Raw genomic sequence first — 18,563 nt, forward strand, 5'->3', positions numbered from 1 at the left:
AAGGAAGTATGAAAAAGTGAGTGAAAGAGGTTTAAAATAAGACAAACCACTGAATACATTTATGGGAAATTTTATAGTTTGCATAAACAGTATAAACTTAAGGCACAGTGAATAACTATTGATAAACTAGCCACTATTGGACAAGTAGCAAAAGTAAAATTCAAGAAACAAAACCTCCATAAGTCACTACTTCCTTTTATTACAATCATAAAATGTTCTCGGTAAACTCTAGATACTATTACCTCTAGGGAGACAGGATTCAAAAGATCACTTTTAGACACACCTACCTTCACTTGATAACCAAATAAATATCTGTGAGTGAGAGGTACTATCTCGAATGAAGTTAAATTAGAAGGAAAAGGTTAGGTTAGCATGTTTTAGAACTATTGGTAAACTATAATTCATGGGACATTATATAATCAAAAGATTAATCTTTTGAGCACTAAGTTATAAATGGTTTACACCCATGAATAAAAAGATTACCATCACTTACTATGAACCACCATTCCATGAATCCATGTAGCTGAACACTCCTAATGAAAAGTTTAATTATCCTTCAACTTGTAGTTGAGGAACTCCGTTCATGTTCATTGACACAGATTTCCATTACGGACCCACTGTATTGATGATGTTACTTTCTGACACTATATTTTATATAGATATATTAAGATTGAAAACTTAATGCTGTTTAGAAGGCTATTAATATAACTTAATTTCTAACAGCTTTAAGTTTCTGAAAAGGGTTTTAAGATCAAAATTTCTGAAATACTCCACACATTCTTCCTCACCCACATTTAATTATAAATCAATGTTATACTGATAAAAGGTTCTATACACACATTTAGAAATATATGTGTGTGTGTGTGTGTGTATATATATGTATTTTTCTTCCCCCTCCCCCAGGATGGAGTCTCACTCTGTCACCCAGGCTGGAGTGCAATGGTGCAATCTCGGCTCACTGCAACCTCCACCTCCCTGGTTCAAGTGATTCTCCTGCCTCAGCCTCCGGAGCAACTGGGATTACAGACGTGCACCACCACACCCGGCTAAATTTTTGTATTTTTGTAGAGATGGGGTTTCACTACATTGGCCAGGCTGGTCTCAAACTCCTGACCCAAGTAATCTGCCCGCCTCAGCTTCCCAAAGTGCTGGGATTACAAGCGTAAGCACCGTACCCAGCCATATTTAGGAATATTTTCAAAATTAGCTTCACAATATATACAATATATACCTTTATAAGGTTTACAAATAACCAAGTAGGTAGAGGAATGGCCAAACAAATTCAGGTAAACTGTCCAGTCTTCACTGTTGCTACTTCTAAATGATGAATGTCAGGTAATTTCGTTAGGCTATCATTGCACCTTATACAATATCTAATTGCTCCTGATGGATTAAATCTATACCTGTCCCACTATCCCCCAATCTCCTCCAAACCACTTTTCTATAGGATGAATGCTGAACGGATAACATAACCAGGATGCCACATGGATATTCACTAGGCTTAACATTAATAAATGTATTCCATAAGTAGTGTTTTAATTTTATGTTCAAAGCTAGTTATTTGAGTCCTGAAAAAGAATACAAGATTAAGTGGCTTGCATTAAAAAATGGAAGCCTATCTTAATATCTGGTGTTATAAATACAGAATCTTACATAAAAGTTATTCTCAATGAAAGAAAATTCAAAGTGCTTCCATCTTTCTCCTTTTATTATATGGTGAAGCATCCTTAATGTGAATTAATGGTTAGATATATAAATGCATGGCATAACATGAGAAAATCTAGAAGAAAATATCCTCATTTTAATCTAAGACTAAGGAATTATCAATTACAATTAGACTTAATCAGCAACTTACCTTTTTTAAAAAAAGCAAACGTACAAATAGACAGGCTTGATAATTTAACTCTTCTTAACTATTAAGGCTCTAGGATGTCCTTAATGTTTTTAAAAGATCATTTTAAAACCAAAGCACTAATTCTATGCACAGTAAAAACAGTACAAATATCTGAATTTCAGATCTGGCTTTTGCTAGATAGATTCTAAAAATGAAGAAACATTTTCCCTTTCCAGATATTTTAATAATTTAAAATATAAATAATTTTATTAAGTCCCACTGAATAAAGAATGTGAAAGTTTCTATATTAAAAAAAAACTTAAGAGTTTAAAGCTTGATAGTCATTTCATTTTATGGTGGGACAGAGACTGGATTTTGCTTGCTTTCCATAATTACTTCACTGTCTCCCTCCATTTCAAAATTGACATTCACAAATGAGCTGGATAACACTGTCTCTGGTTGATCTGTCTGAACAATGGAATCAGTCTGCAATTTATTCTGTTGATACTGTCTTTCTGCTTCTTCAGATATCCTGTTTTCTTCTTCTTCTTCTTCTTCCTAAAAAAGGGGGCAACATCAAGAATAGTTGAAATACGAAAGTCCAAAAGGTATATAGTGCTGTTTTCCCCACTGTCAGCTTATGTTTAAAAAAAAAAAAAAAAAGTGTCATGTTCAATTCAGTTTGGTCTAATTAAGACATATTTTCCCTTCTCCTGCTCTCTAATTGAAATAACTACTGTAAAACATTTTAAGGAAAGTAGTTTTTTTCTTGTTTTTTTGAGAGAGTATTGCTCTGTTGCCCAGGCTGGAGTGCAGTGGCTCACTGCAACCTCCGTCTCCCAGGCTCAAGCAATTCTCCTGACTCAGCCTCCCGAGTAGCTGGGACTACAAGCACCTGCCACCATGTCCAGCTAATTTTTGTATTTTTAGTAGAGACAGGGTTTCTCCATGTTGGCCAGGCTGGTCTCGAACTCCTGACCTCAAGTGATCCACCCACCTCAGCCTCCCAAAGTGTTGAGATTACAGACGTGAGCTACCGTGCTCAGCCCAAAAGAGGTTATTTTTTAAAACACGGTCCAGCACTATGTCACTTAGATGAGACCTGAATTAACTTTGACAATGACTATATTTCTTTTATTAAGTCTAAGCTAAATAAATAAATAAAAAGTTAGCTTCAACTGTATCACTTCAATTGTAGGGTATCAGTCTATTCGGTTGAATAGGCTGGTTCATTTACTAAATGATATATAGCATAGTTTTCCCATAAGCACCAAATACACAGATAAGGCAGTACCTTCCCTCAAGAAGTTTACAACTTAGTAGGGAAGTTAAGACATGTAAAAACAGTATTATGACAGATGTAGAGATTTTGAAAGGGTAAATAATTTCTCGTTGCAGAACTAAATTCATTGAGGAGGTGGCATTTGTATTGGACCCTGCAGAACGGGTAGTCAGTACACAGTGAGTAGCCCCAGAAGATTACTCTGGGGCTTGCTTGAGAATAGAAAGACGCCATTTAGGAGGCTAATTTAATAGTCCAGATGAGGTAATGAGGCTCTAAGTCAGGCTTATAGTGTTAAATACTTATCTGTTCATAAAACAGGTTTGAAACCATATAACAAATGTTAAGTCAGCTGACCTGTCCAGGCTTATGTCCAGTTACTCCCACATTGTACCTTATGCCCCAGTGACAATAAACTATTATATTTTTGCCATTTCCCCAACCATAACAACGTACCTTCATGCCTCTACATTCTAGCTTTACCTGAATTGCTGCCCTCTATTTGCTTGAAGAATAGCAGATGCCAATATTTGTTGTGTTCACCAATACACACTAGGTGCTGTTCCAAACATTTTATATATTGTATTTAATCTGTAGAGCAGTCCCCAAGCATGCATGCTGCAATTCTCATTACAAAGATGAGGAGATTGAGGCTTATTGAGGGGTTAAGTGTTCTGTCCAAGGTTACAGAGTTTTAAGTGGCAGAACAGATTCTGAATTCAAACCCTTTGGTTCTTGAGCCCATGGTCCTAAGCACTAAAGGCTTTTATTTTTTAAGACAAAATTCACTTCACTCTCACCTTAAGACCTCACTATTTTTAAACTGCCCTCAAATTTTTGTGCACTAACACCTGGCACATACACATTTCCTGTACTTGGTCTGTGTCGAACCACTCCACTTGTCCTGCATCTAGTCCATGTGCTCTAAGTATCTTGTTTCTTCATCTTAGAATGATAATCCAAAAAGAGGCATGTGAAGATTAAATAATGTATATAAGGCATCTCACATAGCACTAAGACAATGAAATCTAGCTTCTTTTGCACACAGATCATAGGGAAATTCCAGTTTTAAAGAATTCCAAAATGTATGTTACTTTTTTTTTTTTTAATACTGTAAGTTCTAGGGTACATGTGCACAACGTGCAGGTTTGTTACATATATATACATGTACCATGTTGGTGTGCTGCACCCATTAACTCATCATTTAGGGTTACCCCCTCCCCACAAGAGGACCCGGTGTGTGATGCTCCCCTTCATGTGTCCATGTGATCTCATTGTTCAATTCCCACCTATGAGTGAGAACATGTGGTATTTGGTTTTCTGTTCTTGTGATAGTTTGCTGAGAATGATGGTTTCCAGCTGCATCCATGTCCCTACATGTATGTTACTTTGATAAAAGAAATTAATGATTCTAGAATGAAATGCCTAGCATAAGAGAGCTACATGTTGGGCAGTTAGAAAATACATCCACTCATTATGCAACACATCAAGTCCATGGCAAACTGAACTGAATCAAGAAAACGTAAAAAGGAGGCATACATACCTCCTTCTTCATCCGATAATATTCATCAATGGCATATTGGTACTTTGGGGTGCTGATACCCAAAACAGATGCAATCTTCTCTCCAAGGAAGTCACACACTGAAGACACAAAAGTTAAAAGACTTATATAATTCTATAAACATTTCTTGAGCACTTTCTATGTGTAAGACACTGTAGGAATACAAGAGTTACTGTTCCTGCTCTCAAGGAGATTATAAAAACCTAATATATCTCTCTTCTGTATATCTTCCCTGATTTCTTCAAGAAGTATTAGTGGCTTCAGAACTCCCAACAAGTCTTTTCATATGTGTATTAGAACACTTATCACTAGGTATATCTGTTATATGTCTATGTCTTTAAGAAAAGTGTATACTGCCGGGCATGGTGGCTCATGCCTCACACTGAGGCAGGCAGATCACATGAGGTCAGGAGTTCAAGACCAGCTTGAACAACATGTTGAAACCTCATCTCTACTAAAAATATGAAATTCACTGGGCATGGTGGCGGGTGCCTGTAATCCCAGCTACTCACAAGGCTGAGACAGGATAATAGCTTGAAACCAGGAGGTGGAGGTTACAGTGAGCCAAGATCATACCACTGCACTCCAGCCTTGATGAAAGAGCAAGACTCTGTCTCAAAAAAGAAAAATGTATACTCAGAAAGCTGGGATATCATTGGGCTGGAGGAAGGGAATGGCTTGTAGTATAACACTCACTGAGTGCCTACCATGTGCCAGGCACTGTGAAAGGTTAGATGTAGAGAGGTTAAAGAACTTACCCAAATTGATAAAGTAGATCCAAAGTTCAAAGCTAGGTCTGAATCTAAAGCTCATGCTCTTTCCATTACACCAACCTGTCTAGCATATATTGAGTGCTCAGTAAATGTCTGTTGAATCGATTACTATTCACAACTAGCTCTATTAAAAAGCAGAAAGTGATAAAAAGCTATGAGGGAGTTAAAAATGAAAACAGATGAAAGCTTTCTAATTTAAAACCTATATTTTAAATTCACATTAAGTTATAAGTTGATAATTCATTTCCTTCAAATATGACTTAGTCACATCTCAATTAAAGAAATGAAATATTAATGATATAGAAATATAAATTAACTGTAATAGATGGTTTAGAATAAGCAGTGAGACAGATTGAGAATGTTATCAATTGGAAACCAAATGACAAAGCAGCAAAATAGCTGTTAAGAGAAAGGGTTTAAGAACTTGAAAACAATATCTAGGCCGGGCGCGGTGGCTCAAGCCTGTAATCCCAGCACTTTGGGAGGCCGAGATGGGCGGATCACGAGGTCAGGAGATCGAGACCATCCTGGCTAACCCGGTGAAACCCCGTCTCTACTAAAAATACAAGAAAATTAGCTGGGTGAGGTGGCGGGCGCCTGTAGTCCCAGCTACTTGGGAGGCTGAGGCAGGAGAATGGCGTGAAACCGGTGGGGCGGAGCTTGCAGTGAGCCGAGATCGCGCCACTGCACTCCAGCCTGGGGCACAGCAAGACTCCGTCTCAAAAAAAAATAAAAGAAAAGAAAACAATATCTAAACTAATATAGTCATTTTTCATTCCTAAAAAAAAAAAAAAAAAAAAAAAAAAAACCCATACTGGAAGCTGAAGAATGTTTTAATGTGAAGTACAAGTTAGGTTACTATGTCCCAATGCTAGCTAGCTCCTGAGGACAGTGATTAACTCCCTACTGTTTCTCCTTCAGTTTGGAAACATCCTATTTAGCAAAGCTCCTGTTGCTGAAGCATGTTACAGAAATTATACAGTATTCAAGCAGAAAAGCAATACCTGAGAGAGTTGATGTAGCAGCCCGAAGCATGTAAAACCATAAGTATGGGCCCCAGGTAAGTTTTGTCTGCAACAAGAAATCAGGTTAGCAACAGTCATACCTAAATTCATTCCATATATTTAGGCCAGAATGAAGTAGTCAAATACTTGGTAGGCACCAAGAATATTGTATAGGCAGTACTACAAAGAGACTGCAATCCACAATTTAAAATCTTTAGAGTTAAAATTCCACAAAGATATTTTACATTCACCCATATAACTACCACCACCTTAAGCCCATAGAAGAATCAAAAAAAGATGCAGCCGCTGAAATGGAGCTGGTAATCGCAGTCTGCAATGAGTTGACAATCCAGAGCCTTCCTTTCTCCTGTCTTGCTAAATTTTCGCTTCCACTATTTGTAAACACAACACAGAGAGGGTGTTCAGTCAATAGAAAGAAACTTCAGGACGCCATCTGACATACTTATGCTATAGCAGGGAAATTAAGGTTGAGAAATTAAGCAGGATATGTAAGTGAACATCAAATGAGCTTTTAATGGTGGGAAATTAAGGGACAAATAAGTGGCAAGATAAGTTTTGTTTGTTTCTTTAAGTCTTTTTTTTATTATTATACTTTAAGTTCTAGGGTATCTGTGCACAACATGCATATTTGTTACATATGTATACATGTGCCATGTTGGTGTGCTGCACCCATTAACTCATCATTTACATCAGGTACATCTCCTAATGCTATCCCTCCCCCCTCCCCCCACCCCACGACAGGCCCCACTATGTGATGTTCCCCATCCTGTGTCGAAGTGTTCTCATTGTTCAATTCCCACCTATGAGTGAGAACATGCAGTGTCTGGTTTTCTGTCCTTGCGATAGCTTACTCAGAATGATGGTTTCCAGCTTCATTCATGTCCCTACAAAGGACATGAACTCATCCTTTTTTAAGGCTGCATAGTATTCCATGGTGTATATGTGCCACATTTTCTTAATCCAGTCTATCATTGATAGACATCTGGGTTGGTTCCAAGTCTTTGCTATTGTGAATAGTGCCACAATAAACATATGTGTGCATGTGTCTTTATAGCAGCATGATTTATAATCCTTTGGGTATATACCCAGTAATGGGATGGCTGGGTCAGATGGTATTTCTAGTTCTAGATCCTTGAGGAATGGCCACACTGTCTTCCACAATGGTTGAACTAGTTTACAGTCCCACCAACAGTGTAAAAGTGTTCCTGTTTCTCCACATCCTCTCTAGCACCTGTTGTTTCCTGACTTTTTAATGATTGCCATTCTAATGGTGTGAGATGGTATGTGTTTTTGATTTGCATTTCTCTGATGGCCAGTGATGATGAGCATTTTTTCATGTGTCTGTTGGCAGCATAAATGTCTTCTTTTGAGAAGTGCCTGTTCATATCCTTCACCCACTTTTTGATGGGGTTGATTTTTTTCTTGTAAATTTGTTTAAGTTCTTTGTAGATTCTGGATATTAGCCCTTTGTCAGATGGGTAGAGGGTAAAAATTTTCTCCCATTCTGTAGGTTGCCTGTTCACTCTGCTGGTAGTTTCTTTTGCCATGCAGAAGCTCTTTAGTTTAATTAGGTCCCATTTGTCAATTTGGGCTTTTGTTGCCAATGCTTTTGATGTTTTAGTCATGAAGTCCTTGCCCATGCCTATGTCCTGAATGGTACTGCCTAGGTTTTCTTCTAGGGTTTTTATGATTTTAGGTCTAACATTTAAGTCTTTAATCCATCTTGAATTAATTTTTGTAAGAAACCTGACAAAAACAAGAAATAGGGAAAGGATTCCCTATTTAATAAATAGTGCTGGGAAAACTGGCTAGTCATAGGTAGAAAGCTGAAACTGCATCCCTTCTTTAAGTCTTAAAAAAGGGCTAGACCGTAGAACCCAAGATAAGCTCAGTGCATATTTGGTAAGCCGGGGCCACTGGCAGAATGCAATCCACAATGCACACCTACATAGTTAATCTTGGTTCTATAATTCCAAATGAATTTTGTGAAGCTTGCCAAACAGATGTTATCTGCCTTTCTAGATGAAGCCAGTGATAAAGGCATGCTTCATTGGACCAATATGTTTATCCAAAGAAAACATAGTATAAAGCCTTCAATGAATCAAATGCATTAATAATTTTTGGGTTTTTTTTTTTTAAGGCAGAGTCTCACTCTGTCACCCAGGCTAGAGTGCAGTGGTGCGATCTCAGCTCACTGCAACCTCTGCCTCCTGGGTTCAATTGATTATCACGCCCTAGCCTCATGAGTAGCTGGGATTACAGACGTGCACCAATTGCACGAATTTTTGTATTTTTAGTATAAACGAGGTTCCGCCATGTTGGCCAGGCTGGTCTCAAATTCCGGCCCCATTGACCCACCTGCCTTAGCCTCCCAAAGTGCTGGGATTACAGGACTGAGCTACTGTGTCTGGACAATAATTGTTTTAATATGGCTTCCAAGGAGGGGAGAAAGAGAAAAACTTGTCCATAATCTTCTTATATATACTAATGATTAAAAGGGCATTACAAAGGCAAACACAAGAATATCTGTTAAGACTGAGTGGATGGGGCCAGGTGCAGTGGCTCACGTCTGTAATCCCAGCACTTTGGGAGGCTGATGCGGGTGGATCACCTGAGGTCAGGAGCTCCAGACCAGCCTGACCAACATGAAGAAACCCCATCTCTACTCAAAATACAAAAATTAGCCAGGCATAGTGGTGCATGCCTGTAATCCCCAGCTACTCGGGAAGCTGAGGCAGGAGAATTGCTTGAATCCGGGAGGCAGAGGTTGTAGTGAGCCGAGATCGCGCCACTGCACTCCAGGGCAACAGGAGTGAAACTCCGTCTCAGAAAAAAACAAAAAAAGACTGAGTGTATGGGTGAAAACAGAAATCAACAAATAACACAGCAGTGCCATAAAAAGTAGATACGCCAGTTTCTGTGATACTGTGCCTGAAGAGACAAAGTAATGCAGCTCCGTTGTCTCTACTTACTGAAGAACGAATGTCCAAGCAAACAGATTCAGCCAAGAAAAAACTATGTATTACTGACATCCTGGATAAAATCCGCTATGTCTTCTACATTCAGAGCAGGATGCGTCTTTTATGTGGGACAAGGGTTACTTTAGTGGCTCTGTTTAAGATGCTCTGATCTTATGGTTTACAGCAAATGGAAACAGTGGCAGGAGTACAAGGAAAGGAACCAATTTCAATAACACATAATACGTGATAAGGCCAAGAAACTATTTAGAAAAGGACTAGGCATGCTTTGGAGGAAAGCATACAGTTCAACAACACACGTTTGAACTGTGTGGATCAACTTATTAATGGATTTTCTTTCAATAAATATATTAAACATTTTTTGAAAATTTGTAACAATTTTTAAAAACTCAGATGAACCTATAGACTAGAAATGTCAAAAAAATCAAGAAAAAGTATGCTGTGAATGCATAAAATAAATGTAGACACTAGTTTATCATTTATTACCATAAAATATGTGCAATTTTTAATTTTATAATAGAGTTATCAAAACTTACCCGCACAGACAGACATTACATTGTGCCATTTGCAGTCAAGAGAAATTTATTCAAACATAAAGATATAGTATTAAATCATAACTGCATGGGCCAGGCGCGGTGGCTCACACCTGTAATCCCAGCACTTTGGGAGGCTGAGGCGGGTGGATCACCTGAGGTCAGGAGTTTGAGACCAGCCTGATCAACATGGCGAAACCCCATCTCCACTAAAAATACAAAAGGCGTCTGTAATCCCAGCTACTCGGGAGGCTGAACAAGCAGGAGAATCGCTTGAACCCAGGAGGCGGAGGTTGCAGTGAGCCAAGATTGCCCCATTATACTCTAGCCTGGCAACAAAAGTGAAACTCTGTCTCAAAAAAAAAAAAAAAGTCATAACTGCATAAAATTAACTGCAGTACATAATATACTACTATAATTTCTTAGCCACCTCCTGCTGCTATTGCAGTGAGCTCAAGGGTTGTGAGTATCTGCTTAAAATGCCATGTGACATTATTCATCTCTATGTGAGCAGTTCACCTCTCCAGTAAATTGCAAATCACAGTAAAAATTGATCTCTTGTGGTTCTTACATAATTTTCAACATGTTTAGTACAATACTACAAACCTTAAATAACACCACAGGACTAATACAAAGCGCCATAACTGATGCTGGAAGTGCTCTCAAGAAGCAGGAAACAGTCATGACATTACAAGAAAAAGGTGAACTGCTTGATATATATCATAGGTTGGGGTCTGCAGCTGTGGCTACCTGCCATTTCAAGATACATGAATCCAGTGTAAGAACCATTGCAAAAAGAAAAAAAAAAAAAAGAAAGAAAAGGAAATTTGTGAAGCTGTTCCTGCAGCTATGCCAGTAGGCATGAAAACCTTGCGCTTTTTGCCAAATATCTTTTTTTTTCTTTCCTTGTCTTTTTGAGACAGGGTCTCAATCTGTCACCCAGGCTGGAGTGCAAAGGTGCAATCTTGGTTCACTGCAACCTCCGCCTCCGAGGTTCAAGCAATTCTCCTGCCTCAGCTGGGATTACAGGCACCCACCACCATGCCTGGCTAATTTTTATATTTTTAGTAGAGATGGGGTTTCACCGTGTTAACCAGGCTGGTCTCCAACTCCTGACCTCAAGTGATCCACCTACATCAGCCTCCCAAAGTGCTGGGATTATAGGTGTGAGCCACCGTGCACGGCCAACTTTTTATCTTGTATTGAAAATGCAGCTTTTTTGTGCTGCAAGACTGCTTGTAAGAAAGGCATAGCTATAGACTAATATGATTCAAGAAAAAGCAGAGTTATGACAGCTTAAAGCAAAAGGACGGTAAAGTATCTGTGATGATTAATATTAGGTGTCAACTTGATTGGATCGAGGGATGCCTAGATAGCTGGTAAAGTATTGTTTCTAGGTGTGTCTGTGAAGGTGTTGCCAAAGGAGACTGACATTTGAGTCAGTGGACTCGGAGAGGAAGACCTACCCTTGATGTGGGTGGACACCATCCAATGGGCTGACAGTGCAGCTACAACAAAGCAGGCAGAAGAAAGTGGAATAAGCCAGCTTGCTGAGTCTCTTCTGGCTTTCATCTTTCTCCTGTGCTGGATGCTTTCATCTGTTCCGCCGGCTCTTGGACATCAGACTTCAGGTTCTTTGGCCTTTGGACTCTTGGACTTACACCAGTGGTTTGCTGGGGGCTCTCAGGCCTTCAGCCACAGACTGAAGGCTGCACTGTCAGCTTCCCTGGTTTTGAGGCTTTCAGACTTGGACTGAGCCACTACTGGCTTCCTTCTTCCTCACCTTGTGGACAGCCTATTGTGGAACTTTGCCTTGTGATCATGTCAGCCAATTATCTCGAATGAACTCCCTTGCACAGCCTGACCAATATGGTGAAACCCCATTTCTACGAAAAATACAAAAATTAGGCCAGGCGCAGTGGCTCACACCTGTAATCTCAGAACTTTGGGAGGTTGAGGTGGCTGGATCACCTGAGGTCAGGAGTTCAAGAGCAGCCTGGCCAACATGGCAAAATCCTGTCTCTACTAAAAATACAAAAATTAGCCAGGCACGGTAGCGTGCGCCTGTAATCCCAGCTTCTAGGGAAGCTGAGACAGGAGAATTGCTTGAATTTGGGAGGCGGAGGTTGCAGTGAGCTGAGATTGACCCACTGCACTCCAGCCTGAGCAACAGAGCAAGACTCCGTCTCTAAATAAATAAAATAAATAAAAATACAAAAATTAGCTGGGCTGTAGTGGCACACGCCTGTGATCCCAGCTACTCAGGAGACTGAGATGGGAGAATCGTTTGAACCCAGGAGGCAGAGGTTGCAGCGAGCCAAGATCGCACTACTGCACTCCAGCCTGGGCAACAGAGGGAGACCCTGTCTCAAAAAAAATAAATAAACTCCCTTTCATATATACATATATTATATTAGTTCTGTCCCTCTGGAGAACCCTAACAGTATCTAAAGCTGGAGAATTTAATGCCAGCAAAGGATGGCTTGATAATTTTACAAAGAAGTTCGGCTTTAAAAATGTCAACAAAACAACAGAAGCAGCTTCTGCCAACCAAAAGACAGCAGATGAGTTCCCACACACCATTAAGACAATCATTGAGAAGAAAGGATATCTATCAGAACAGGTTTTTAATGGAGATCAAAGTGCCTATTCTGAAAAAACATCCCTCAAAAGACATTTATTAGTAAGGAAGAGAAGTAAGCACCAGGATTCAAGGTAGAAAGGGATAGGCTAACTCTACTATTTTGTACAAATGCAGTCTGGTTTATTATTATTATTACCTTATCTATAAAGCTGCTAGCCCCTAAGCCTTAAAGGGAAAAGATAAACACCAGTTACCAGGCTTTCGTCTGTACAACAAGGCCCAGATAACAAGAACCCTTTTCCTGGACTGGTTCCATCAATGCTTTGTCCCTGAAGTCAGAAAGTATTCTTTTAATTAGGGACTGCCTTTTAAAGTTCTTTTGTTATTGGACAATGCTCCTGGCCACCCAGAACCCCACAAGTTCAACACTGAAGGCGTCAAAGTGTTGTACTTGCCCCCGAACACAACATCTCTAGTTCAGCCTCTAGATCTGGGGTCATAAGGACCTTTAAGGTTCATTACACACATTACTCTATGGGAAGTACTGTTGATGCTATAGAAGAGAACCGTGGGCTGAGCGCAGTGGCTCACGCTTATAATCCTAGCACTTTGGGAGGCCGAGGCGGGCAGATTACCTGAGCTCAGGGTTTTGCAACCAGGCTAGGCAACATGGTGAAACCCTATCTTTACTAAAATACAAAATACTAGCCAGATGTGGCAGCGTGCACCTGTAGTCCAGCTACTCGGGAGGCTGAGGCAGGAGAATTGCTTGAACCTGGGAGATGGAGGGTGCAGTGAGCCAAGATCACGCCACTGCACTCCAGCCTGGGTGACAGCGAGACTCTGTCTCAAAAAAAAAAAAAAAAGAGAACCCCGATAAAGAAAACATCATGAAAGTCTGGAAGGATTACACCACTGAAGATGCCATTGTCATAGAAAAAGCTGTGAAAGACATCAAACACAAAACAAATTTCTGCTGGAGAAAACTGTGTCCAAGTGTTGTGCACATCTTCACAGGATTTACGACACAGCCAATCAATGAAATCATGAAAGATATGGTAGATATGAAAAGAAAGGTGGGCTGGGGGGTGGAGGGTTTTAAAATTTGGATCTTGGAGAAATTCAAGAGCTAATAGACACACCAGAGATATTAACAGAAAATGGCTTGATAGAGATGAGTGCCTCCAAACCATTGCCAGATGATGAAGAAGATGTAAAAGCAGCAGTGCCAGAAAAGAAACTGACATTAGACAATCTGGCAGAAGGGCTCTGATTTTTCAAGACTTCTTGACTTCTTTTACAACATGGACCCTTCTATACAGGCAGTGAAACTAAAGCAAATGGTGGGAAAAGAACTGTTACCACATAGAACATTTTTTAGGGAAATGAAAAGTATAAAAAAGTCAGACAGAAATTACTATGTATTTCCATGAAGTTACAGCGAGTATGCCTTTCTCTCTCACCTCCCCTTCCACCTCCTGCCATGCCTAACACAGCAAGACCAACTCCTCCTCTTCCTCCTCAGCCTACTCAATGTGAAGACAATGAGAAAGAAGACTTATGATGATGATCCACTTCCCACTTAATGAACAGTAAATATATTTTCTCTTCCTTATAATTTTCTTAACCTTTTCTTTTCTCTCTTCTCTTCTTTTCTTTTCCTTCCAGATGGAGTCTCACTCTGTCACCCAGGCTGGAGTGCAGTGGCGGGATCTCGCCTCACTGCAACCTCTGCCTTCCGGGTTCAAGTGATTCTCCTGCCTCAGCCTCCTGAGTAGCTGGGGCTACAGGTGCATGCCACCACACCTGGCTAATTTTTTGTATTTTTAGTAGAGACGGTGTTTCACCATGTTAGCCAGGATGGTCTTGATCTCCTGACCTCGTGATCTGCCCACCTCGACCTCCCAAAGTGCTGGGATTACAGATGTGAGCCACCACGCCTGGCCACCTATAACAATATTTTAAAAATATATATATATAAACTTACACAAATATACACATATTTGAGGAATATTAACTGAAACTAAATTAATACGTAAGAGAATTAGAGAAAATATGTTTATTCTTAAGGTACATCTAAGGTAAAATTGAAGTGAATTACTATAAGATTATAAAAAGATCTAGGTCTCCACTTCTTTTTTTTTTTTTTTGAGATGGAGTCTTGCTCTGTCACCCAGGCTGGAATGCAGTGGCGCAACCTCGGTTCACCGCAACCTCCGCCTGCCAGGTTCAAGCAAGTCTCTGCCTCAGCCTCCCAAGTAGCTGGGATTACAGGCACCCACCACCACACCCGGCTAATTTTTGTATTTTTAGTAGAGATGGGGTTTCACCATCTTGGCAAGGCTGATCTTGAACTCCTGACCTCGTGATCCACCCGCCTCGGCCTCCCAAAGTGCTGGGATTACAGGTGTGAGTCACCACGTCTAGCATAGGCCTCCACTTCTTATGCTCTATTAGTATTATATGCCAGGAGTATTAATCTTAAATATTTATCTTAAATATCAGGGTTTTAAAAATTGAGTCTGTTTTACAAATGTACTATGTAAATACAGGACCTTTTCAAAATTCCTTTGTCTTACCATTAATTGTATTAAAACAAACAGAAAAAGTCTGTTCTTAACATTAAGTGAAGCCAGGTTTGTCTTCAGTTGTTAAAAAGTACTCCAATGTATAAGCACGGGCTGTTGTATTGGTCTTGGCAGGAAACCAAATGATTCATTCAAATTGGCTAGTAGTGGTGAGATTTAGGCTGTACACATTAAAAAAAACTTTTTTAATTGTCTAATAGGGTATTATCTACAAAGATGTGGACAGGGTTTCCAACAATGAACAGAATAGTACCCCAGGGCTAGCAGCACTGAGAAAACCATTAATATCCCTGCTGCTGTTAAAATGTGTCCCCTAAAAAACCTGTGTTGGAAACAATATACAGTGTTGGGAGCTGGGACTGAATGAGCAGTGATTATGCCAATGACATCTCCAGCATCATGAATGGATTAATGCCATTATTATGGAAGTGGGTTTGTTATAAAATCATGAGCTCTGTCCCCTTCTCTCTCTGACTCTCTCTCACCCTCTCGCCTTCTGCTATGTTCAATGATGCAGCAAGAAGGCCCTTGCCAGATGCCAGTCCCTCAACCTTGGACTTCCTTGCCTCCACAACTGTAAGCCAATAAAGTTCTGTTCTTTATTAATTACTCAGTCTGTGGTATTCTGTTATAGCAGCACAAAATGGACTATCACAACCCAATATCTGAAAGGGTAAAAAGAGAGAGCAGTTACTGGGAACCCCAGGAGGATACCCAAATGGAGAAGGCTTCCCAATAGTAGCTGTGGCCTTAGTAGAAAATCCAGTTACCCATGGCATATAACAAGGAAGGAATCCGAGAATCTGAATGGTGAAGAGTAAATAACACAACCTCATTTTATTCCCTGCCCTCTAATTTCCTGCTGGTGGCTCACATTGGCAAAACTCAACAGAAAGCCAGAGGACAAAGGAGTCTACTAATACAGCGCATACATGCCAAAGTACAATGCAGCATGCAGAGGAGTAGAGAGTAAATCTGCAGGAGCAAACAGAAAATTCACATGATGCCTAGTCCACAAACACGAGAAACGATATGGTGATTAGAAGTAGTTTTATGGTTACCTGTTATCAAAATGCTCTAACATTAAGACACCAATCATCTGTTAACATATTCCACTATGTAAAAGATTTTCTACTTATACAATAAAAAAACCTATTTATTGCCACCAATGGAGATTCTGAAATATGTACCAGAAAAATTATCCATGTAAAACTACTAGACGAAAACACAGGGGAAAACTATATAACATTGGTCTGGGCAATACTTTTTTGTATTTGACCCCAAAAGCTCAGGCAACAAAACCAAAACCAGACTAATGGGATTACATCAAAATAAAAAGCTTCTGTACAGTAAAAAAACAATCAACAGAGTGAAGTGACCACCCATGGAATGGGAGAAAATACTTGCAAGCCATACATTTGATTAAGGGGTTAATATCCAAAATATGTAAAGAACTCAAACAACCCAAAAGCAAAAAAACAACCTAATTAAAAACTAGGCTAAGGACCTGAACAGATACTTCTCAAGAGAAGGCATATGAATAGTCAACAGATACATGAAAAAATGTTCAACATCACTAATCATTAGGGAAAGGCAAATTAAAATCACAATGAGATATCACCACATACCTGTCAAAATGGATATTATCAAAAAGATAAAAGATAACAAATGTTGGCAAGGATGTAGAGAAAAGGGAACCCAGGTACACTTGTTGGTGGGAATGTAAATCAGTATAGGAGTTTGGAAAACAGGATGGAGGTTCCTCGAAAAACTAAAAACAGAGTTACTATATAATCCAGCAATTCAATTTCTGAATATATATTGAAAGGAATTGGAATCAGGGTATCAAAGAGATATCTGCACTCCCATGTTTATTATATCATTATTTACAATGGCCACATTATGGAACCAACCTAAGTGTCCATATCAGATGAATGGATAAAGAAAATGTGATATATATACAAAATGAAATACAATTCAGCCTTTAAAAATAGGGAATTGTGTCATTTGTGCAACATGGATGAACCTGGAGGACATTATCCTAGTAAAATAACCCAGGCACAGAAAGGCATAATACCACGTTTTCACTTTTATGTGGAATCCAAAACTGAACTGATAGAAACAGAGAGCACAATAGTGGTTACCAGAGGCTAGGGGTTAAGGGGAAATGGGGAGATGTTGGTCAAAGAGCTCAATGTTACAGTTAGGAAGAATAAATGGTAAGTACTTGAGGCAATAAATATGTTTAATAAAAACAGAAAAATGGGCCGGGCGTGGTGGCTCACGTCTGTAATCCCAGCACTTTGGGAGGCCGAGGTGGGCAGATCATCTGAGGTCGGGAGTTTGAGACCAGCCTGACCAACATGGAGAAACCCTGTCTCTACTAAAAATACAAAATTAGCCAGGTGTGGTGGCGCATGCCTGCAATCCCAGCTACTCAGGAGGCTGAGACAGGAGAATCACTTGAACCTGGGAGGCAGAGGTTGCGGTGAGCTGAGATGGCGCCATTGCACTCCAGCCTGGGCAACAAGAGCAAAACTCGTCTCAAAAAAAACAAAGAAAAAAAAAACAGAAAAATGATTCAAAAGCCTCTATTATGTATACATTCCATACATTCCATTAACTATAACAATAGCATTTAAATATATACATGAAGTTGGTATCAAGATGCTCTTTTACTACTTTAAACGACGCAAGAAAAATGGATTTGAGGCCAGGAACTCATGCTTGTAATCCCAGCACTTTGGGAGGCCAAAATAGGAGGATCATTTGAGCCCAGGAGTCCAAGACCAGACTGGGCAACATAATGAGACCTTATCTCTACAAAACATTTCAAAAATTAGACAGGTGAGGTGGCCTATACCTGTAGTCACAGCTACTTAGAAGGCTGAGGTGGAAAGATCATTTGAGCCTAGGAGGTTAAGGCTACAGTGAGCCATTATCATGCCATAGTACTACAGCCTGGGCAACAGAGCAAGACCTTGTCTCAAAAAGCAAAAAAAAAAAAAAAAAAAAAAAGGATTCCTACGATTTTCATATTATCAGACAATGGTTTTAATACTTTGTTTCTAGGCTGGGTGCAGGGCCTCACGCCTGTAATCCCAGCACTTTGGGAGGCCAAGGTGGGTGGATTACAAGGTCAGGAGTTCAAGACCAGCCTGGCCAACATGGTGAAACCCTGTCTCTACTAAAAATACTAAAATTAGCTGGGCATGGTGGCAGGCACCTGTAATCCCAGCTACTTGGGAAGCTGATAAAGGAGAACGGTTTGAACCTGGGATGTGAAGGTTGCAGTGAACCAAGATCGCACCACTGCACTCCAGCCCCAGCGACAGGATGAGAATCCATCTCAAAAAAAAAAAAAAAATTGCTTCTTATACCTTTTAAAACAAAGTCTACATTAAT

General features: G+C 39.8%; 1 protein-coding gene across 3 annotated transcripts in view; it reads right to left on the reverse strand.

The window, feature by feature from the left end:
* Positions 1–54: 54 nt before the first annotated feature.
* LOC105477965 (signal recognition particle subunit SRP54) overlaps positions 55–18,563 on the reverse strand; it is a 98,663-nt gene continuing 80,154 nt past the window's right edge. For 2 of the 3 annotated variants that reach the window (XM_011734878.3, XM_011734879.3), the window contains 3 exons: positions 6,455–6,521; positions 4,660–4,757; positions 55–2,392 (listed from right to left, as the gene is read on the reverse strand). In XM_011734878.3, the coding sequence (XP_011733180.2) occupies positions 2,186–2,392; positions 4,660–4,757; positions 6,455–6,521 (372 nt within the window). In that variant the 3' untranslated portion in view covers positions 55–2,185. The remainder of the gene's footprint in view (positions 2,393–4,659; positions 4,758–6,454; positions 6,522–18,563) is intronic. The other variant, XM_071100335.1, reaches the window with a different exon arrangement.

Source organism: Macaca nemestrina, chromosome 7, assembly GCF_043159975.1.
Source record: "Macaca nemestrina isolate mMacNem1 chromosome 7, mMacNem.hap1, whole genome shotgun sequence".
NCBI classification, from domain to species: Eukaryota; Metazoa; Chordata; class Mammalia; order Primates; family Cercopithecidae; genus Macaca; species Macaca nemestrina.